The 23,957-nt window shown below is 40.6% G+C and overlaps 1 protein-coding gene across 3 annotated transcripts in view; it reads left to right on the top strand.

Moving 5' to 3' along the window:
- ANAPC1 (anaphase promoting complex subunit 1) overlaps positions 1–23,957 on the top strand; it is a 64,082-nt gene that overhangs the window by 9,756 nt on the left and 30,369 nt on the right. For 2 of the 3 annotated variants that reach the window (XM_044428903.1, XM_044428905.1), the window contains exons 9-26: positions 1,960–2,180; positions 2,583–2,789; positions 4,249–4,344; positions 5,700–5,790; positions 5,899–5,964; positions 6,767–6,904; positions 8,160–8,300; positions 9,000–9,060; positions 11,013–11,200; positions 14,294–14,368; positions 15,128–15,393; positions 16,882–16,973; positions 18,327–18,475; positions 19,799–19,877; positions 19,992–20,028; positions 21,030–21,100; positions 21,768–21,946; positions 22,145–22,371. In XM_044428903.1, coding sequence (XP_044284838.1) covers positions 1,960–2,180; positions 2,583–2,789; positions 4,249–4,344; positions 5,700–5,790; positions 5,899–5,964; positions 6,767–6,904; positions 8,160–8,300; positions 9,000–9,060; positions 11,013–11,200; positions 14,294–14,368; positions 15,128–15,393; positions 16,882–16,973; positions 18,327–18,475; positions 19,799–19,877; positions 19,992–20,028; positions 21,030–21,100; positions 21,768–21,946; positions 22,145–22,371 — 2,384 coding nt within the window. The remainder of the gene's footprint in view (positions 1–1,959; positions 2,181–2,582; positions 2,790–4,248; positions 4,345–5,699; positions 5,791–5,898; positions 5,965–6,766; positions 6,905–8,159; positions 8,301–8,999; positions 9,061–11,012; positions 11,201–14,293; positions 14,369–15,127; positions 15,394–16,881; positions 16,974–18,326; positions 18,476–19,798; positions 19,878–19,991; positions 20,029–21,029; positions 21,101–21,767; positions 21,947–22,144; positions 22,372–23,957) is intronic. The other variant, XM_044428904.1, reaches the window with a different exon arrangement.

Genomic DNA, 23,957 nt, shown 5'->3' on the forward strand with positions numbered 1-23,957 from the left:
TTACTTAGATAAAGTCACGGTGCAAATTATAAAAATCAAATACAACGCAATATAATGAAAATCCAACAAACAGTTCTTTTTTTTATTAAAGACTCATCTCAAAAACACAATTGCTTGCATAGCAGCTTGCATATTATGTCATACTTTGAAAAATATACTCCTGTGAATCTTTTTGCTACCCTTTCTGAAATAATCTGTGGGTGTGTGTCTTTACTTGTATGTTCCATGTCTTGTAATATGGGGTGTCCCAAAAAAATCGACATTATTGACTATGATATTAGACTATGAATGATGTCAATTTTTTTGGGACACCCTGTAGATTCTGCATTTTTCTAGCTAACTCCTAGTCATGTGGAGTAGTCACCTTCTTGGTGAAAGGATGTTGCTATTTTCCAGGCAACTCCTAACTTGTTAACCATATAAGCACAGTAGCAAAGATGGATGCTTAAGGCCTTTCTTAGAGCCAGACTAAATGCAGCAGGAAAGCTCTCTGATCAGTGTCCCAGTGTCTTTTTCTTGTCTTCAGAGGAGCTTCAGTGGGGTGTCTGAGCTGGATTGGGGGTTAAACTGGTGTTTCTCAGTCTGGATTGTGACCTACCAGTTAGATAGGTGAGCTACCTGGTGGATTGCACAATGTGAGCCTTCTTAAAAATAATTTCCAGGGACCTATTTTCTTTCGCAAGGCCGGTGGTACACCATCCCTCTTGCATGGTCTCTCTTAACAGATGAGGTTGCTTCCTCCCTCTTTTTCCTTCCCTAGCCTGCTACTCTCCAGATTTGTTAGGTAACAAATCTGATCATTCCCAAGCACCATGGCATAATAGGGCTGTAGTCCAACATTTCTGCTTAAATCTTGTTAAAAGGCATACTGCATGCGCTCTCTCTCTCAATGAAATGTTAAAAATAAAGCACACAATAGTAACATAAGCAGTGAACAGTGGATGTGACAGTCTTGTTTCTTCCATTGACGAGGGGGACTTGGGGCTCAGCAGTGCAGTAATTGGTTTTTAATGTGTTTTTATTGTTGGTATGTTTTACATTGTAAGCTGCCCTGGAAGACCTCGGCAATTATAGGCAGCCTATAAATATATGTTAATTAATTAATTGTCAGATGGATAATTCACTGCTGAGTAATCTTGTAGGTGGATCCTACTTCAAGATGTTAGAGTGACAATTGGTTAAACCTGTTCACTCCATGGTAGTTCCCCAATCAAAATGTTATTGGTCCTCCTTCCAAAGCTGCTACTAAGCTCACTGTGAGGGATAAGGGGGAAATATGTCTTCTTTTCATCTCCCCTCTTCCAGCCCCTTGAGTAACAGTCGCTTAAGGGATAGGGATCATCCCTGGGAAAACAGCACAGAGTGACAAGGCTGGGACCCAGAGTGGAGAACTAGTGGCCTTCCAGACGTCACTGGAATCCAACTCCCTCAGTCACTTTGGCCAGAAGTTAGGGATGATAGGACTTGTGCACTACTGCAAGGGCAAAATTCCTCCACGCCAGTGTGAACCTCACCTGTTGTGCCAACCCGAAGCACGTGCACCTGACACAACCACATGCTGCCTCCCCATTCAGGTTTGCCACTCTCCCCTTGCCTTCCTCTGTTTCCCCCATGTTGAGGCTTAGGTGGGGAGCTCTTGGGAGCAGGCACCTGTCCTCTTGGACTCTGCAATGCACCTGCCACACTGATAGATCTTATATAATTAGTGCTTCTTTCATCCAGTCCAGTGCACAGCTCCCTCCCCAGTACTGGGTTCTGAAGTAAGGAGAAAGTCTGGGAGAGCTGGTGCTGGAGCTGTTTTATACTGCATGTATTTTGGCCTCTCACGGTTGTGGACATGGAAGCAGCTCAAATTTTAGTCTTAGATCTGCATCTTGACATGTCTGTAAAAGCCACATGATTCGTGTGCTGCTTTGAATTACGTGGGATTGTTTAATTTTTATTTTTACTTCTCTGCAGGAGCAGAATGCTGTCTTAAAGTTCTCGGAGCAAGTGGGAACTCTCCAGCATGGAGCCCCTAGCAGTTCTTTCACTGTCCACCTTCGGAATTTGTCTAAGGGAGATTCACCTGTAGTTTCTCCCTTTCAGAACTATTCTTCTATCCATAGTCAAAGCAGGTCGGCCTCATCTCCCAGCATCCATTCCCGCTCACCTTCCATATCCAACATGGCAGCTCTCAGGTGGGATGATAGGCCACGTGACTGTGATTTGGGGTTTCTGGGTGCTGCTTCTGTAGAGATTCCTGCCCTCAGTATTCTCTTAGAGTCTCAGCTTCTCCTTGTGAGTTCCTGGAAGGTCTTGAAAAATGTTACATTCCGAGTTATTTTGTACTGTTATTTCTACATCCTGTACTTACCTATGGTGCTTTATTTTATTTCCTTTTTTAATGCTAGCCTTCCCCTAAGTGTGTTTATCCATGTGTGTTTTATATGGAGACCATTGTTTCTATTTTATTTTATGACTTTTTATTAATTGTATGTGTGGTGTTCCCAAAGCAAAGAAACTAGATCTTGGCCTGCCTGTAAAAAGGGTTGATGTACATGAAACCCATTTCTGGAAAAAACATCTTTCTTTGTTTACAGCCGGTCTCATTCCCCAGCCTTGGGGGTGCATTCTTTCTCAGGCGTGCAGAGATTCAACTTCTCCAGTCATGCACAATCTCCAAGGAGGCACAGTGCCTGCCATTCTCCTAACAGTGCTACTGACTCCTTCCTTGCCCCTGAAACAGAACTCATTGTTCCAGAGCTTTGCATAGACCATCTGTGGACAGAGGCCTTCACTACCACAAGGTTTGGGAGAATCTATTTATTCATGAAGTTTTTAAATAAAGGCTTTACCTAATTCTCAAACTTACTTATTTAAGGATTTTAGTGAAGGGAATAAGGTACTGACCACAGACACGTACAATGATAAGCCAGGGATCCTGGTTTATTCAGCCATGATGTGTGTGGGGGCTTTACAAGGCTGTTCATGGACTGTTGTCATAGCTTTGCTTTTCCTGTGCATGTGCAAGCAGCTTGCAATCCTGGCTTGCTTGGGTGGAATAAATCCTAATTCCAGGTTCAACCATCATGCTAGGCTATCTCTGCCTGATTTGTTTGCATGGGAAGAACAAAGCAGGAGCTTCATGTTGTAGTTATTATTATTATTTTTTTATTATTATTATTATTATTATTATAGCATTTCTATGCCGCCCCTTGTATATCTAGCTGATATGCACTGTGTATTGACCTTGTGTTTCTATCAGGAATATTTTAGTAGTGGTTTTGTTTTTCAGTGTTGATAATAATAAACAGATAAACATTAACAGTTGGAAGTTGTTTCAATAAAGTCAAGCCAGTGTTTCTAGTTTGATGCCACACTAATCATGATAGGGAGTCCTGCAATGAGCAGGGCTTGGCCCCAGTTGCTTTGTTGGCCCCTTCCAATTCTACTATTCTATGATTCTATGGGACTCCCTGACCTGCTTAGCTATTCCTGTTCATAGGAGCTCTATGTATTAATGCACAGGTTTGCTCCTTGCAAATTTTAAAATTCTGCATTGCTGAGAAACCTGAATGTGGCATTGTATGCCTATGTGTATTTTATGTAAGCTGCTTACAAGAAAAATAATAGACATTACTATTGACATGTTATATTAAACGATCTATTTCGTAACTTATAATGAGGGAGTGTGCAACTTGTGGTCCTCCATGCACTTGGCCTACTACTCTCATGATTCCAGTTGGCTACGCTAGCTAGAGTTGATGGGAGTTGTAGGCCAAAACATCTGGAGGATCACAACTTGCCCACCCCTGTAAATAACAGACAGATTTACAAAGAAATAGTAAGTTATACAGACAGCATAATAACAAATAATAAGTAGAAAAATCACAGACCTAAAATAAGGTCAGTCCATGTAACTTTCATTTAGGTTTGGCAGTTGACATAATCTTAAGTTCACTATTTTGCTAGTTAAATGACTTATACCAAAATAAATTGGATTATAGCTCAGATGTTAATGTAAGTGCATTTTGAGATTTCCTAAGCTAGATATAGTATATTTTGAGACCTATGAATGTCTGCTTAGAGGAACCCTCAGACAGTTTTGGGGGTTACTTCCAGTCAAGTGCACATAGGATTGCCCTATCAAGAAAGTATAAAATAATATTCAATTTAATAACAAAAGTAGGCAGACTATTTTTTTAGGCTTTTTATTTGAATAGTCAAATTTTATTGTTGTGTGGATGTTGGTTTGAATATTGATAGGGAGAAGAACTCTCAAGCCTCCAAAGTATTTATTACGACTGACCTTTGTGGGCAAAAGTTCCTGTGCTACCTAGTAGAGTCCCAGCTCCAGTTGCGGTAAGTGTGTTTTCATCTGTGAAACTTCCTGGACTGTCATGTAGAATATTGGAATTGCAATGAAAGGGGACTGTGGACAGTATCCAGTGCTGTCCCTGTGCCAGCAAGACTCACCACTAGCACAATGGGAAGCTCTTAACACAGCCCTGGAAATTTGTTGAAATGCGTTTTGGAAGATTTGCTGAAGTCAAGAGGTATTATTTCCTCAGCATTCTCACAGTCTATAACTGATCAAAAGATGAGATTGGATTAGTTTGGCAGGATTTATTCTTGGCAAGTCTTTTATTTATTCATTTCATTTCAGTACTGCCCAATACCAAATGGCTCTCTTGGAACTCAACATAAGAAATCCATGTTTGCTTCTAGTCATCACTGCAGTGTTTTCAAACTGATTGCAGATGGGCTACTTTGTAATCTGCTCCAAAATTTTCCCACGGATTGATGTCAGACCTACTGGTTTCTAGTTCTCAGTTCTTGCATTTTTCCTATTTGAAGACAGGGAAAGGATTAGCTTTCCTCCGGTCATCTGGCACTTTCCCTGTCTTCTATGATTTCTCAAAGATAATAGTCTGTGGTTCTGAGAGTCCTTCTGCCAGTTCCTTTATTACTCTAGGCTGCAAATCAACAGGCCTTCCGTGTTTGAACTTGTTCAAAGAAATTAGGTGTTCCTTCTCCATTTACTTAACCACCTTAAGCTGCAATTCTTCCCCTTCACCTTTGTTTGGGAGATGACTGTACCAAAGTAGAAATTGAACATATCTGCTTGGACAGCCATCTGAGAGGGATGGTTTAACTTGGAGTCTTGCACTGAGCAAGGCGTTGGACCTGATGACCTTCTGACCCCTTCCAACTCTATTATTCTATGACTCTATGATTTTTGTTGTCACCTGTTATCATTTTGCCATCCTCACTAAACATCTGAACCATTTCTTTCTGAGTTGCTTCAGAACTCATAGTTTATTAAAACTAGCTTTTCTAAAATCCAGGGTATGCATTTGGCTACACTTTGCCTGTGTTTCCTTTTCAATCAAGAATTCAAATATGGCATGGTCACTTTCCCCCGAAATTCCTGTAACTGCTACTTAATCTTCTAGTTCATTCATCCTTGTTGGTTAGAATCAAGTCCAGGACAGCCAAACTTCTAATTCCTTCCTGCAGTTTCTGTAAGAGAAAATTGTCAAGGAGACAAGTTAGGAATTTCTTGCAAGTGGCCATGTTTGGCACAATTTGTCTACCAACAGGTACCAGAGAAATTGAAATCCCCATTACTGTTAGGCCATGCCTCCTTGAAACATGGGTAGTTTCCTTTTCAAAAACTTCACTCTCGTTTTTTCCCTTTCTTTCTTGCCTTTTAGCTGTGTCAGGTTTCAGCAGAGTAATGACATGTCACAGTTGATCTTTGGCTCTGTTACCAACATACAGGCAAAGGATGCGGCTCCAGTGGAAGTAAGTATGAGAGTGTTAAATGAAGAGCACACAGGAGTACTTGATAGCATGTAGTCAAGTAGCAGTTGATTAATGCACCTTTTCTTTTGGGGGATGGTCTGTTTGCAGAGTGTTGATACAATGCTGGTTCTGGAAGCCAATGGAAACTTAGTCCTGTACACTGGAGTTGTGCGGGTATGTACAAAATTTGTTCCAACTAATAGTCTTTGTATTTTCTTGTGCATCCAATCTGTAGATTAATCTTCAAAATGCCTGCACTTTTCCACATTGGTATATAGTTCTATGGTTTTCCTCTCTAATGTTTTTTTTGGGGCGTATAATCTTTTTATTTGCAACACAACAGTAACTACAACAAACAAGCAAGTAAAAGGAAAATAAAAGTGGAAAAAATATCACAATGTATCTGAATCATGAAATGAATTGTATGAAATGAAAATATCTGAATCAAGCATCGTATGTGGCTTCTTACTTCGTGTTCTTTTTAAAGTTAATAGGCATGTAGGAATCCAAGTGAGGCAGGAGCATAGCTTGGTGATAAAGCACATGCTCCCCATGTGGAAGACCTCAGGTTCAACCCAGTCATTGCTAGTTTTCAAAAATTGGGTCCTGGTAGCTGGTGAGGAAAAATCTGAGAAAATTGTCAGTCAGAATATAATTTTTATATTAGCCTTCTCCAATATCATGTACTCTAGATGACTTGGACTACAACTCCCAGCTAACATGGCAAGGGCTGGTGTGGACAATACTGCCATACATAGACAAATAGCCTGACTTGGTCTAAGGCAACTTTTGAAATAATCTAGCTAATGCTTCTTGAGTATCTTTGAGCAGTCCATTTATTGGTCTTTTATTAAGCATGCAACTTGTTCTAATATTCCAGTTTCATTGCTTGAGTTTGTCTTTATTTTTAAGGATGTATTAAACATTAGCGCTTTTGAAACTTGGCATAGCTTTTCTGTTCTTTCCCGGTTACAAGGTAGGAAAGGTTTTCATACCTGGCTTGCCAGCTCCATCACTGACCATGTCATCCCAGATGCCTCGGCCAAGCACTCCTTTGGAAAGTATTAGCACTCCTTCCAAACCTTTGAATAAGCACCTTGGACCCTTAGATGAGGTAAGGGATGGTCCTTTTAAAAAATTGCCCAAGAAGGCTTGTGTTTCATATTGTCTATATGTGAAGATTATAGATCCTTCATTGTCAACTCAGAGTGGTTCTGGAGTTCTGCCTTATCTGCTTCCAATTTCCTTGGTGTCCACTGGGTTTGCCAGCACCGTTTTTGCTTTGGTTGGTAATTCAGAGTTCCTCTTGCCATCTCGTGTGCTTTTCCGGTACTTGGTGGACACAGAATGGATATTTGTGTTCAGAGGTTTGTGGTGTGAGATGAGGACCATGACTACTACCAGTTGAAAGATGCAGCTAAGGATTTTAATAGCAGCTTTGTTTTTTGGCATTTTGCTTAGATACCACCAACTGCATAGATACCCCTTTGGAGCCTCAAGTCAGAGTGCCAGCTTTGACCTTTACAGACCATCATGGTCCTGAAAAGATCTCCTTCATATCTGAAATCCTCTTCAGAGGCCCTGTCCCAGGTGTGCCCATCAAGTGACATAACGGGCATGGCAACCCAAAAGAGGATTTCCTCAGTTGTGGAATCTTCTCCCCAGAAAGGCTTGCCTGTTACCTTGATGGTCTCTTTTTAGCAGCAAGTAGGAGACAAATTCATTCTCTCAGACCTTTTGGAATTGCACTCTTAAGGATGTAAATTTTAATGCACTTTTTATCAGCTTTTTTTTCAAAAACTTTTTATTGGAATTTTATATTTATGCTTTGTGGGAATTTAATATTTTATTTATTTATTTAAAAATTGTATGCTGTCCATTACTGTCATCTCTGGATGGCTTTCAACATTATTTCAGACTACAGTAAAATAAGATAAATTAGCTATTCCACTATTTATGCTTTGAAGGGTGCTCAGGATGGTGAGAGGTCTTGAAAACTAGTCCTGTGAAGAAGGATCTAGAAAATACTTAGTATGACTTCGTTTGGAGAAGAGAAGATTAGTAGGAGAGATTATATCCTTCAAATATTTGAAAGGTATTCTTGCAGAAGTGTAATAGACTTGTTCTCTTGTTCCACATGGTAGGACCAGAACCAGTGGATAGAAAATGCAAAGAAGCAGGTTTTCTAATGGTAATAACTGTTAGCAGAGGATTCTTCCCTAGAGATATGTAAGTGGAGGCTAGACAGTCACCAGTCAGGGATGTGATAGCTGCATTGAGCAAGGGTTAGGACTAGAATGATCTAAAGTCCCTTCCAACTGTTTTGATTTTTAGTGCTAAAAGATCATAACATTTTTCTCTCTTTTTAGCAGGGAGTGTTGTCCCCTGTTCCAGAGCTGAGGGATTCTTCCAAACTTCAAGACTCCTCTTATATTGATGATTGCACTTTTCAACAGCTTTCAACTTTTGTTCATTCAGTGAGAGATCCTGTGCAGAACAGAGTGACTTTGGTAAGTGATCAATTAAGGCAAAGTCAAGCTGGTCTATAGGCAAAAATAGCCAGAATCCTCTATCAGGCAGTACCTTTATTAGGACCAATGAAACGTGTGCAGAATGGTGGGCAAGCTTTTGATGATCTAGGAAGTGGATTTTGCAGGTTTGTTTCCCTCAGCAGTCCTAAATCTAACTAGAAACCTGTAATGTAATCTGAAAGAAATTTCTTGTTTCTTTTCTAAATGTTACCAGTAAGGATTCTGCCATTTTCAGCAATTGCAGAAAATGTTGGAAGCCTTTGTAGCAACAAGCAAGACTTCTAGAATTGGCAGAAGCAGGAGATGTCAGCTTTCTAGACCTTTCATTATTATTGTTTTCAGTTAAAATAGATAATGAAATACAATGAGACAAACTGTGCATTTATCACTGCCAATGAACTATTTTTAACAAATCTGTTGTATTTTGTTTAATTTAAATCTAACTTGAGTGCTGGCTGCTTTAAATGATTGAAAGGCAGAATGTGAATGCAATAATTTTACTGTGAAATTCATTTTTTCTTAAGACCACTTTAGGAAGGATGCAATGCTTTTCATCATCAGTGGCTTTCTAACAGAGCATACCTTGAATATGTAACAGATCAGTTCAGTTAGTGTAATGTTATGTGCAGTAGAAGATGAATGGCTTCCTCTGAGATGATGTATCTCTTTTTCTTCTAGGAACTCAGCAATGCCACAATGGTTAGAATTACCATTCCTGAAATTGCAACTTCAGAATTAGGTAAGATACCACATCCTTACTTTCTTGCTTGAATGTGTATATGGAATCCAACAAAACACAGGCTGTGGACTAGTGTACACATAACTCTGTTCTCTTGTCCTCACCTTCCTGACTCCCAGGGCAGTGCAAATGTGATGTTGTCTATATGTGCTGCTATCACTACGGTGCAGCCTGGAAATATTAACACCTTCCGTTTTCACATAGTGGACATAAGTTAAGAGAGAAATGAAATTCTTTAAGGAAGCATTACTCAGTCATAGACCTTTTCACATGCTCACACTGGGTGAAGCAGAAGTAGAGCCCAGAGATGTTCAAAAGCCACCCCCCCCCCCTTACGGGGGGTTCTTTTCATAACATGCCTTTTCTCCCAACAGTCTCATTGACTTGAGAAGTGGTATTTCTCAGACATTTTGCTTCCTCAAACTTTTTTTTTGAAATTTGCAAGTCTGATCCTAACCATATTTACTGTGAAGTAACTCCATTGATTTTAATTAGATTTACAGCATTACCTTATATGGAGTTACCATGTGCCAAGGTCCACTGACTTCAGTGGCTCTAGCTGTGAGAAACATGGTATAGGATCAGCCTGCTACTTACAAGTATATGGACTTAGAACTGTTACCTTATTCCTTTAACATAGACATGCTCACTAAAATATAGGTTTCAGTCAGTGCTACAGCTAATGCTGAGTAAGAATCAACAAAATTGCAGAATTTAAAAGCTGCAGCCTTTAAAAAAAATAAGATCTGGGCTGTGTCTTAATGGTGTGTCAGGTGACAATTACCAGTAGAGGTGATGCAAACATAAGGAAAAGAAGGAATTTCTTGAACTTCCCTTCAAGAGCAGACTGTGTCTGCTTTTTAAACATCCCCTTCCTATTGCTGGCACAAATTTCCATTCTCTTCCTGAACTTCAGTTAAAGATTACATCTGCACCTATGGTAACATTTAAACAAACCAGTTTCTCTTGTAAGCATTTAATTAATTTTTACTAAATTAGTTTTACCATACTGTCTGAATTGTTTCTAATGTGCTATAATAACAGAACTTTTAGACTATAATAACAGAAATGTTAGACTATTAACTATGAACATAAATAGCATTACATACAGATTTTGATAATGTGAAACATATGTATTTGTTTTAAGTTACTATAGTTAATGCTAACAACTGTACTTCAGAAAGTTGTGTTTTTCTTGTCCCTTTCTAAAATTGTGTAGCCCCTGCTTAACAAAGTTTGTAAGCTGAGTTATAAAGGCAGCAAGCAGTAATGTTAAAAATAACTTATAACAAATAAAGCAATATCACAAATATAATTTAAAATGAATATGAAGCAGTTCAGTCATCCATGATTACATTTGAATGCATTGGCAGTCACATTTAAAAAGCAATATGTAAAAATGTCCATTGAAAAAGAGGTGTTTTAAGTATTCAACAAAAAGCAAGCAACAATGAGCCTCTGGACTTCCTTTGAGAATGTATCTCTATTTTTTGGTGGCACAACAAAGAAGGCCATGTCCATTGTGCCCTCTACTGTACTTCCGACAGCAGGAGGCTCAGTAGCAAGGCCACAGATTAAGCAGATTTGCTTGAGCAGATTTGTAAAAAGGAGGTGCTTTCGGGTTCCAAACTATTTAGGGCTTAACGTCATTTATTTATTTATTCATTCATTCATTCATTCATTCATTATTTATTTATTTATTTATTTATTCATACATTCAACATTGGTGATGAAACTCTTACTTGCAGTTAAGCTATGCTGTGCCATTCTTGCTGGAAAAAGTACAGAATTCCACAGTCTGATCTGTATTTTAGTTAATAAAGCAATATCATTGCATTTGTACCACCCCTAGGCAAATGGACATCGAATGCATTTCAGATCAGAGAAATTGACTGAATGGCTCAATGACACAAAAGAGAAGCTAACCATTTTTTCTTCCTCACCCTGAGCAGTCAAAAGATGTTTGCAAGGCATTAAATGCATCCTGCCCAAGGAGGTTGCTGTGCAAATGCTTGTCCGATGGTATAATGCTTACAATGCCCCGGGAGGACCAAGTTACTACTCAGAGTGGAACTTATTTGTTACCTGCCTGATGAATATGATGGGTTACAACACAGACAGAGTGGCCTGGACGCGCAATGTAAGTGACTTAGCACCATCATTACTTTCTAGCCACCAGTTTGTGTTAAGGCATGAGTTGAGAAAGAGTGATTCCCTGCAAGTTCTGAAAATTGATCCAAACATCTCCTCTGTGGTGGCCAAGTCCTGCTTGCTAGTAATGAAGATTATCAAGATATTGTCCTGCTCCTCTCTCCCCAAAAAGCTCAGTTTTTTTTTCTTAACTTGCACAGCAGCTGCTTTCATGACACAAACTAAGGCTGTGGAGCATGTGTGGCCACGATTTTGAATGTGTAGCCCTTGTTTTGGGGGGTCTCATGTTGTATGAATCAGGTGAGTTTGGGTTGTGCAAGGGTTAAACAGCCTTTGTATAACCAGTGGCTCGTTTTAGGGTTATGCAGGAATTGTCAGCCCCTTGCATGACCCATTTTATATGACAGAACAACCCCACAGGTGCTGTGGCTCGTCCTGGGTTAAAATTACTTGAGTTATACATAGAAAGTAGGATCCAACATGCCTGAGTGGACTTCGGCTAGTGCAACAGGACATGCCCATCCTTTCCCCTCTGCCATTCCTCTCACGTGTACACCCACTACGGGAGTACTGTGACCATTTCTGGTCTTCACTTTACAAGAGGAGCATAGCAAGGTTGGAATCAGTTTAGCACGGGGTCACAAAGATGGTAAGATGAATTGAGGTGACGCCATATGAAATGAGATTGAAGGAACTGGGACCTTTCAGCTTGGGGAAGAGAAGACTCCAAGGGAATCTTACAGTGACTCACAGGTATGTGAAGGAGTATCACACAGTGAAGGGTTGTGACTTGTTCTCCCCTGTGGTGGACAGAAGGACATGATCCATTGGGACAAAACTAATGGGTTTCAGGTTGAATGTCAGGAAGTACTTACTGACAGGAAGGATCCCTGGGATATGGAATGGACTTCCATGGGAGGTGGTGGAGGCCCCATCAATGAGGGCATCCACGGAAAGATCGAACACCCACATGTTGTTCACTATATGAGCGGAGCCAGCTTGTGCAGGGGGTCAGACTAGATGGTCCAAGAAACCCCTTCTGACTTGCTATGTTTCAGAGTCCCAAATATACTCTGGAAAGCAGATTTAGTGAGTGCAGGGGTGAGGGCTGCAAGGGGAAAATCCATTCTGCTAGTGGTTTCTGTACCTCTAGCAGATGATCAATATTGGATCCAACACACACTGTCTTACAGCCCTGAGCTTCACAATTCCTTTTGTTTAGCCAGACATGCATTTCACAGGTTATTCCTTTACTGTGCATGAATTTTACAATAGCAATATGGAAGATGTTTTTGCAATGAATAGTGTGGTCTTTGTTGGTATCAGTGACTTTTCTTGATGTGATATTAACAAACTCAAGCAGGAATGGCTGAAGCCATTTAAATATTTATATGCTAAATACGAAATACCCCAAAGTAGCATGAATTTGTAAGCTCTCTGTTACAACTTTATATTGTTTTCCTCTTGAGTGCAACTAGGTGATTTTTAAAAAACCAAAACTTGACTAAATTAGATGCATTGATGAGAGCTATAACTAGTCTGCAAGCCACTGGTTGGCTTTCCGTAAACTGAATATTCTGGTGGCTTCTTACAAAAGCAGATCTTTAGAATAAGTTTACAGCAGTATTCTTCTTTTACTGCACTAAATATGAACATCAAATTTGGTTTATACCAACACATGATGTATGAGAACAATTAACAAACAAGTGATGTACAAATCAGTAGGTATAATTGGTTAAATCATGTAATCACTGACACATAACCAGGGCTGAGAAAAGCCCTCTTTTTTAGAAATCAGCATGTGTGCATCCTTGAAAAGTAGCTGATGCTAACCAGGCACCATTCCAGAGAAAGCTAAATTGGCACTTGACTGATAACAGCAGCTCAGACAAAGGGCAATTCATCAGCTCATCCCATCCTCCTCTTCTATGTAATAGCACCCCCTCCTCCCCACTCCTTTGGAACATCTTTGGTATGCAAGTGGGAAAGAGCATGCCATTGTAAGTTTTTGTTTCTGTAACCTATTGAAAAGGGTTAATTGTGTTACATGTAACCCTGTAATGATCTGTGTATAAAAGGGCCAACCAAGGATTGCTCAGGTATACATCTGGAACAATTTGTTGTTAGCTAGTTATTCTCAAGAATAAATCCTTTAAAAGAATGGATTTCTTTCACACGCACACACACCAACCAATCAGGACTTGGACCATTTGGTCAACACAGGCTTTCTCTGCATATATAATTATATATTTGCCTTTCTTACATGCATTCTCATGAAAGCCAGTAATACAGTGAAGAATGGGACTTGGGGCCAAAGTCCAGGGCTCCATAGCCTGGGCGTGGGGGTGGGGCTCTTAAATGGCTAGTCAGAGAGTGGCAAATGATGAGAGAATCAGAAGGACAGAAGCAAACTCCATCATGTTCCTGAAACCATGATGGTGCCATGATTTAGGAGAATTGAAATGCAAAGCCATACATGCTTGGAGTATTTTTAATTGGAATTGACAGTTTTAATACATCAAGAATGTAGAAGCATTTGTAAACCTGAAGTGGCCATTGTGGAAGAAAAGAAATGCCAGCTTTATTTCTCAAGAGAAGCAATCAAAGGGGAGTCCTATAAGATCATTGGGTCCAGCACCTAAAATTATCTCTCTGCACCACTGTTCAGGCTGCACTCTACAATTCATTGATAGTAGAACCTTGATTCTCAGCTGCACATCTCAGATTGGCTAGTCCTGAGCCACTGAAGTCCCGTCCCCACACAAGTGGATTTAAGACCACATCCAAAGTTCTATTGACATTATGGGGGTTAAATCTAGGTTCGTCAGCTTTTTTATAAGAAAAAAAGAATTCTACGACTTTCACTTTAAAATCAACCCATTTAAATCAACAGCATTGATTTTAAATTGAAAGTAGTGGAGATCAGGCTTACGAAATGGCTTGAATCTTACTTTCTCCATGTGATACTCAAAAAGAAAGAATTACATACCATCTTTGCTTCTCCTGATACAATCAGTTCTGTATTTATTTTAAAATTAAATTCAGGAACCTGCATGATAACATACTTATATGTTTATTTTAGCTTGATTTTGAAGGATCTCTTTCTCCAGTCATTGCTCCCAAGAAAGCCCGGCCATCAGAAACAGGATCAGATGAAGTAAGGAAAAATATATTCATTAATACATGTAATGAATGTATTGTGCTTGTGTACCATAGTAATTTGGGCGCTGGACTGGGACTCAGGAGTTCCAGGTTCTAGTCTCCATTCAGCCATTAAGTTCACTGGGTGATTTTGGGCTGGTCACAGGGAGAGGGGGATCATGTTAGCTGCTTGGGTTCCTTTAGAAGTCTAGAAGTAGAATATAATAAATACATAAGTAGTTGGTAATTCTTGACAGGTTAGAGAGCTGATCATTCCTCTTATCTGAGTGGTGTTATTCCTTCAGGTTTGTCCGATGCTATATTCAGAAGGCTTTGAACTACTTTTCAAGTGGTTTATAACTTAGAGAATGTTCCTGTCTGTCATGACATGACGCTGTGGATGTAGCATGTGCATGCAGGTCACTTGACAACTTACTGATTGATGATTGGTGGCTCACTGCAAAAGAGCTAGCTATGTTAATCTGTCGCAGCAAAAACAGCAAGGAGTCTGCTAGCATTTTAAGGACTAACAAATGTATTATGGTAAAAGTTCTTGTAGACTGGAGTCAGATCTGGGATTTATTTACTTATTTAGGTTTTCATATCCTGTTCATTAGCCAAGGTCTTTCAGAATGGCTAGAACGATTTAGAACTTGACAGCTCGATGTGTGAACTGTGTCACTGAAAAAGACGTGGATAGATCCAGATTTACTCATAGTTATAGTATCCCTGTGGAAATCAGTGGGATTTAAATTAATTCTTTTTGCTTTACTAGGACTGGGAATACCTGCTAAACTCTGACTATCATAAAAATGTTGAATCTCACCCATTGGCCAAGGCTCTACGGTTGGATCCTCTGGAAGCAAAATTTCCCAAGGACAACCTTTCTCACAACCACTGCTTGGATTCCACCACTCTTCTCTTTCCCCACATCCCAACTATCTTCTGTGTGCTTCACTTAATCTATGAGGAACTCAAGCTGAATTGCTTGATGGGTGAAGGAATCCGTTCCCTTGTTGTTCTGCTGGTTCAGCTGGCAAGGTATATCCTCAATGAAAGCAGTCGTGTTCTTTAGCTGTGGTTAAGAGAGTAAGGAGTCAAACTTTAAATCTGATCAAAATTTTGTTGTTCATTTTGACAAGGAGAATGAATAGGTGAGCAGCCAGTGTTACTTATGATCAAGAGGGAAGAGGGAACTGGTTTGTACAGGGTTTTTAGTTTCCTGTAGGTTTTGATGGTGTCCCAAAGGCTATAGTAATTTGCAGATTTCCCTCTTCACAGTGATGGGGGGAAAGTCTGTCAACATTGTTCCTCCTCTGTTTGTATTCTGTTGGTAGAAAGTCAAAAGCAGGTGTGTGGGGTTCCAGGGGCAGATGGAGAATCACCAGAGCCAGAGCTATCCCATTCCCCTGGTCCAGCCCTGGAATGTGAGAAGACATGGGTTCCATTCCAAGGAAAATATAAAGCTGCCTTTCCCAGCTTTTAACCTTCCAGATGTGATGGAATGTAACTGCGATAGGTGACAATGAGTCACTGGAGTAGCAATCAAGGAAGCTAGAGGGGGTCAGGTTGGGGAAGGATAGTGTAAAGGAAATGGAGGGGGAAGCCATGGGAGTCAATAATGCAGCCCTCCTGCCCTGTTGGCTTGTGCTGGGGAAAGCACAGGAGGTGACAGTTAAGCTGCCATGAAATCTCTCGCCCCCTGTTGGTGCACACACACGGCAGCACTCAGAAAATAAATACCAAGACCATGTGGTTGTGCAAAAATGCAGTGGGTGAACTCCAACACTGCATGAGCAGATTTTTGCTTGCACCATGGAGCTTCCTCTGTGAAGCTCCTGCACACCTGTAAAATCTACTCCAGAGGGTCATCAACCATCCAGAAGGGTAACTAGCACTACACAGTCTCTCAGCAATTCAGGAATATTCATATCATTTTATATATTGCTGCCAAAATAGATTGAGCAAAGTCAGGAAAGACGTAGACTGAAGTAAAATCGTATCTTTTCTTTCTCCTGCATTAGCTTGCAGTACTTTCCAGGCCTTATGTATGTGTGATAAATTGGATTACTCACACAAAGATTTGAAACTGCTGCAGGCTAATGGCAAAGAAGGATATGGTTTATTTTCAGTCTCCAGTGCTGCGGCCTGTTCTCCACATACAAGCCTCTTTGGATCCTGCAGCTTGGCAAAGTGAAGACAGGGCACCATGTTTTGCAGCACTTGGAAGTGGTAGCAAATTGGCCTTTATTTAGCTTATTATTTTTACCTCCCCATCCATAGAACCATCATTCAGCTTCTCTGCTGCAGCTGCCCAAACGTCTTGGACATGCCCTCTCTTGTCTTTGGGCATAGGCATGTCTGTGCCAGTGGGCTGAATAATTTTTATGTTGATGCAGCAGAGCTTTTTTGTGGCTATTTGAGCTAGATTTCTGAAAATTGACCCGTCCCCATTCTCTTCCCCTTAAGGAATATGTGACCTTGTGCATCTTATACATTGTGCAGCTTGCTTGTTATTTCCCTTTGCAGGGACTTAAAACTGGAAGCTTATCTTGATTATTACTTCAGAGACTTTCCAGTGCTTGTAAAAACTTCCAGGCAAGCATGCATGATTGATCCAGGTAAGTTTCAGGAGAATAGTTTGCATTCTTTGGAAGATGATAATTTATTTACTATATTAATCACATCAATAAATGTATTGGAAACCATTTTGTCAGGTTCTGACCATACTGTTACTGCTGTAGTATGATCCTAGATCTTTTTAGCTTCCTTCATGAGCTTTTTTGTGCAGTACACTGCATTCTGGCAAAATTGATTAAACCATGGCAAACTTGGAAAAGAAATAATTAATGATTCATGTCATTATGACTCCTTATTGAATACAGCAGCCTAATTTTATGAGAGGCACTAATCACTGTGCATTTTATTTCTGCCATGGTGTGCTATGTTTGTTGCAGTTGTGTGACTAATTAAACAAACATGGTTAAACAAACAGATGTGCTGAAAGTTAAAGAAAAGTGATCTTATTAGAACAACTTTACAGAGAGATACACACATGTGTGACATTGCGCAAGAGGGCGGATCTCAAGATGCTGTATCCATTTGACAGTCTGCCAAAAATGTCTACATGTCACAAAGCGTAAGATAAAAGCTTACTTAAGCACACAGTAATTTTCCAAGTTATTCACTCTGCATTGTTTTTCTAAACAAACCTTGCCATAAACAGTAACATTTTGCAATAAAATAAATATTTTACTTATCTCAGGCATTGAGGTTGCAAGCATGCAGGCCAAAGCAAAGCCTCCTGCTCTGTTCTCTGTTTCTTCTATCCTGCTACAAAGTTTGTGTCACCCTGACCTATTGCCTTTCCTTACACTGATTCCTGACACACAGTTATTTATTTGCTGAAAGTAATGTTTGCTCTTTGCTGCTGGCCTCAGAACCTGTTTTGCACACGTACCTTTTGGGAAATAGCGTCAAGGAGTTTATTTTTTTTAAGGCACACAATTCTGCTTACTTCAAAAATACGGCAGACAACTCTGCCTTCATGAACTTTCATAATAAACTATCTAGTCACCTTGGTCAATATGAACATTTATTATAAATTATGGGTGGGTTACCACCTTACCCAGCCATCCATGCAATATGTGAACCAGTGGTACATGAGTATATCTCACAAATTTCCATAGAAACAGCAGCAAGTGCTGTCATGGAAGTTTCTGTTCACTATCCCTAAACTACCCAATTCGTACTTGAGTTTCTTCATGTGTTCAAAGAAACGGGGGTGGCCGAAGTTAGTTGTATGTAAGAATACCAGAACATTGCTTGGGTGTAAGAAGGCCCCATATTAGCCAAACCCTGTTTGTTCGTTCTCTGATATGAAAAGTGGTAGAGCAGCTTTCATATTTTAAAGGTGGGTTATTTTTGAACTAGGTTTCTGTGGCTTCTGTTGATCATATTTTTGTATGATTCAGCCCAAACAGATTACATGCATCACCCTCCATTTTTTTTGGCTGAGCCTCCAAGCATCTTTCAGTGGTTGAGTTCCTGTCTGAAGGGCGAGAGGGTGTCCCCCTACCCTTACTTGCCTGGAATCTGTGAAAGGAGCAAGCTAGTAGTACTGGTAAGTAACTGCAACCCTGCAGAAGCAGCGCAGTTCTGCAAACAAGTTTCTACATCACTTAGCAAATGGGTGGATGAAGCAAGCCTGTGGACTGTCCCCGATTCCAAATTTCCCTGAGAGTCCCATCATCTGAATGTCTCTGGTGCCTCTGAAATAAGAGAGTCAGAGATGTTTGGAGCTGCAGGATGCGTAATGGAAATTTAACATAATTAAATTTAATCTGAGAACAGATAAAAAGGAATCCAGTGGAACTAAACTGCTCATTGCTATTTGGGTATGGAATCATAGCCATACTGCACATTAATACAAATGTTTTAATGGGCAAATTATGACTTCAGGCATATGGGTGTGGCTGGTTGTACTTTTAGCCACGCTTGTATGGTTAGCCTGCTTCAGAGGCAAAGCCAGCCTGCTTCAGTGGGAAATTTGTGGGCTGCTGGCTGTATGTAACAAATCGAAGCAAATTGTGAATCATTTCCTTCAGTCATTTCTTCATCATCAACAACAAGTGTATGAATATGGATATTTTACCTGTATTTTTTGCCTTAAACACCAAAGTGTTTTGGGTAATCTCAGTGTTCTAAAGAATAGGTTCTAAAGAAAAGCACACAGTTCTGCTCCCTTGACTGTTTGACTTATTCCTAAGGCTGCATTCAGGCAAACCTTTATTTTGTTTTTAGGAACCCTTGTTGTGCTTGTGGCTATCTTTTTACTTTTATTCTCTCTGAGAGAGAAACGCTGAGTATTGCAATAATTTCTAAATGGGAAAATATTTTTTGTCTTGATTAATTTCAGTATATGACCTGCCTGCATAGCATGTCAAGTCACCTTTGCTAAGCTGGAAAGGTGCAAGCTTGCAGCTGGATAGATGACTGCATGTAGAAGCAGAGCAGGGAGTTGGACTTGATGGCCTTAGAAGCCCCTTCAACTGTTCTGTTCTGCTCTGTTCTGTTCTGTAGAAAGCCAAAGAGCGCAGAGTACTTTTTAAGTTTTATATTATGATACATGTGATATATGGATCATGCGTGGCTCACCAGCATATGCTTTATGTCCCTGTTCCCACCCCTGGCATCTCCCACTAAAAGGCTGTGAGGTAGCAGGACTGGAAGAGATCTTTGCCTGCAACTTCAGACAGCTGCTGCATATGGACAGCACTGGCCCAAAGGCAGCATCGGAGGAATTTGGCCCCAATCCTTGGCATATATTCTTTCTGAACACACACTCATGTAAATTCAGTGAATGCCTTTCAAGTGTCCTCCTTTCTTCATATCAGCCAGAATTTTGTAAGTAGACCCTAATGCAGAATTGCTTTCTCTTGAGCAGAGTGTTGTGCTGTACATACTTGGTGATGAAAGAGCTGTTTCAAATGAAGCATCCAACTACTTGTCCAAGATAACTTCAGGTAATAAAATATTGAGGTTTTTCAGACACCCAAGAGGTGTCCTTGCCCATTTCTTGTTAGCTCAAGTGAAAGTAGGAGCTGTGCATTTATCACTCTCTGTTTCTTCCCTTTTAGGGCAGCAGAAGCAACAAAATGAACAGGAAGAATCTCGGTATGTTAATTTGCAGATAGTATAAAGCTGCATTTGGAAACTGTTTTGTTGCTCAAGCCATTTTGTTGCTCAGTTCTTCCTCAGCAGCATGCAGATGCTCCCTACAACAGCCTTCCTCGTCCTGGTGCTCTTCAGATCTCATCATTTCCAGCCTGGTGCCTTCATCTCCCAACATTCCCGTCCAGCATAGCCAATGGTCAGGAATGCTGGAAGTTGCAGGATAAACATCAGGAGGGCATCAGGCTGGGGATCCATGCCCCGAGGGATTCTTAAGGCAGAGGTGAGCAGCAGGTAGAACTCCATATTATTTAGACTTCAATTCCCAGAAGCCTCTGCAAGCTTGGCTAGTGATCAGGAGTGCTGGAAGTTGAAGTCCAAAATATTTGGAGATCTACTTTCTTCCTACTTCTGCTGTAATGCACTCTCTCAATTTGTGTGCCAGTCCACCTTTGTCTCATGATGGCCTCTTCTTCCAAAGGCTCCTGTGATCCTTGAGGTGGTTCCCCCATTTCTTGCCTCTTCCTTTTCTTTCTCCTGGTCTGTTTCCTGATTTGCCCTAGCACAGAGTTGCAACATGCAAAAAAGTAAGTGAGACTTTATAAGGCTGAGGTAGAAAGAGGGAGAGATGAGTGCCTGAATTTGGTGGTTTTGCATCTTTTGTGCATGTCTCTTCCAATGTTTTTTAAATGTTTCAATTTTGGAAAATGTTTTACTGCATTGTACATTCTGTAAAATGTAATCCACCCAGAGATTTTCAGTTATTAGGCAGAATATAGCAATAAATAATAAGCTGAAGTGACTCTCTTAAGCCTATTACTGACAGTAAGGTCTTTAAGCTAAAGAGTGCTTGTATTTTGGTCCCAGCCCTTTTCCTTTGGCTCCTCCCATCCTTCATAATTGGCCAGTGAGAGCTTCTCTGATGTTGAATTTGGGTCTTGGGCTGGAAGAGTTTTGGCACTTATGTGTGCATTGCTTTGACCTGTTTCCCTGTTGTTGTTTAGGTGCAGTTTTAGGCATGACTCATCTGCTTCCAGTCTAGCTGAAAAGCTAGTTGTCTGGATGACAAATGTAGGTAAGGAAGTATTTAATTTTTTCTAGGAATGGGTGTTGCATGCACAAAAACAAATCAGCCAGTTTGAGTTTTGCATGCATTTTTAGAGGTTTTCCTGAAGAAGGGTAGAAAGCTTGTTGTCCTCCACAGGTTGTTAGATTTCAACTCCTGTCGTCCCTGATCATTGTGCATGTTGACTGGGACTGATGGGAGTTGCAGTCCAACTAGCTCTGGAAGGCTTCACATGCCCCACCCTGGTCTGTAATCATGAAGGCTGGAAATGCCTTTTGTCAATGTGTAAAGCCAGAGGGTTGTTCTTTCAGCAAGGTGAAGGCAGTTTGAAGGTGAGATTACTGCTTGGATATATAACCACAACATCACTTCCCACGGTGTTATCTCTGGCCAAACAGTTTTTCTAGGGTTTCAAAAATCTGCAAAACCTATATGACCAAAGGGAACCCAGGGGTGTGGGGGGCAAGAATATGTGTTCACACCCTGGGAAGCGTGCTTTTCTCAGATCATTTTCAGCTCACTTACAGACTGTCGCCTGCCTGGAGATTCTGCTGTAACATTCACTTCTCTGCTCTTTTGCCTTGAAGCACGAATGACTTCATTAGAGCTTTAGATGGATTTATACCAAGTGAGCAGATAAAAGGATTCTTAGCCTTCTTTTCTCCAAAAACATTAGGTTTCACCCTAAGAGACTTGGAGTCTTTGCCATTTGGAGTCGCTCTTCCTATCAGAGATGCAATATATCACTGCCGACAGCAACCTGCCTCTGACTGGCCAGAAGCTGTTTGTCTTCTGATAGGCCGGCAAGATCTTTCCAAACAGGCATGCGAGGGAAATTTGCCAAAATATAAAGCTGTAAGTATCAAAACTTCCAAGGCAGGAAAGATCTTCCTTTCATAGATTTTAGGCATGCAAGTAACTTTTTATGATTTAAATTAAGATTGAGTAATATTCCCAGTTTAACAGAAGGTGCTTTTATGTGGAAGGAAGGGCAAACACAAAGGTTTGAATGAGCAGCTCGCCAAAAAAGCCATTTCTTTCTCTCTCCAAAAGTCTGACACCCAGGTACTCTCGTCCGATATGCCCTCGACTGCAGAGTCAGAGGAGGAGGATGATGGGATGAATGATATGAACCAAGAGGTGATGTCGCTAATATGGAGCGAAGACCTGAGAGTGCAGGAGGTGCGCAGGCTTTTGCAGAGTGCCCACCCGGTCCGCGTCAGTGTAGTTCAGATGCCAGAAGTCAGTGACCACGAATATATAGAAGAGAAAGAAAACCGGTAAATTTTTGACATTCCTAAGCAGCTTGTTCAGAATATCCTGTGTGACAGGACAGTAATCCTCAGGTATTTGCCTGTAGGAACCTCCCCAGCAGCCCTTTCAGCCTGACAATAAAGAAGCTCAGAAAAATGTACCTCACTTGAAAAGATTTCCAGAAGGTAACCTTGTTAGACTATTGCAGCAGAAACAACAAAGAATCTTGTAGCACTTTTAAGGCAAACAAATATATTCCGGCCTAAGCTTTCATGGACTATAGCCCACTGCTCATGTTAGCTGCTTTTTATCTAGTGCAGCATATTTGTTATCAACAATAACTGCATGGTGAATGACTGCCATTAATAATGCAATTGGCATTCTCATTACTTTGTATTTTACTTTAATTTGCATCTCTTTACAATTTCCCCCTTCATATGTGTGACACATGCATTAGAAAGTCTGCATAAAATACTCTGTGCATCTGTTGAAGTGGACTGTAGTCCATGAAAGCTTAGTCCAGAAGGAATTTCTTAGACTTGAAAGTGCCACAAAACTCATTTGTTGTTTTTATTTGCAAAGGTACTTCTGTTGTAGAGGTTAAGATTTGACATCACAGATTCAGCACAATTATAGCCCTGTCTGCTGATATATTGAGTTTTCCATTGACCTATTCATTCAGGGCTGCCATTGGCAAAGTAAATAATTGTATAATGATGCAATGTTATGCTTGTATAGATGGAGAAAAGGCCTACAGCCATGGCATAGTGGGAGTTTTAAGCCTTTTCTCTGTCTAAACATGTATGTTGGCTGGGGTATATTTGGAGTTGTAAGTTGATTCTCTGTACCGTAAGGATTGTACCTTAATTCTCTTAAGACAACTAAGACATAAAGAATATGGATTAATTGTATGGAGAGGCTCACTTGTTGTCTGGGTTCCAGCACCTCTAAAAGAAAGGGTGGGAGAAGAAACAGGGATCAGGTTGCACCTATAGCCTTTGCTGAAGCCCACAAAGAAAAGATCCTAGACTGGAAGAAAACAGAGTTGATCCATTGATCCTTATTACAATCAGCTTAATAGTGCAAAGGGGAAGCCTCTTTACACAGATGATGCTGCTTCCGTAGCAGGAAAGAGAGGTAGGGAGGTACCTCTTGTGACTCTTTCTTCTTGAGCCGATTAAAATATTAGCAGGGGAAGAGGAGTTAAGAAAAAGCTTACATCCTGCTGGACCAACCTAGGTGCTGCATCCTAGAATCCAAGAGCCATTTCTCACACTAAGCTTGCTGTGCAGGTTTAATGTGCCGCTTGGGCAGTGTGAGAAACTCTAGGGAATAATCCATGCTGCAGTTCCTCCTTATACCAGGGTGTATTATCTGGAAAACGTGGACAGCCCTAATCTTGGGGAGAAGCCATGACATCCCACCAGCTCTGCCAAGTTGCATTAGCCAGCTGGCATGAGAAGAAACTGCACTGCAATAGTCCCCATGCTGCTCACCTTTTGTTGCATGGTGACTTTGTATAAAATCACACGATCATATTAGGTGGTGAAGTGTCAAAAGGCCCACAGATTCCTAGGTTTCCTAAGTGCTTCATATGTTGGACTTTTGAACT

The sequence above is a fragment of the Varanus komodoensis genome, unplaced genomic scaffold (genome assembly GCF_004798865.1).
Source record: "Varanus komodoensis strain SLA01 unplaced genomic scaffold, ASM479886v1 scaffold2, whole genome shotgun sequence".
NCBI classification, from domain to species: domain Eukaryota; kingdom Metazoa; phylum Chordata; class Lepidosauria; order Squamata; family Varanidae; genus Varanus; species Varanus komodoensis.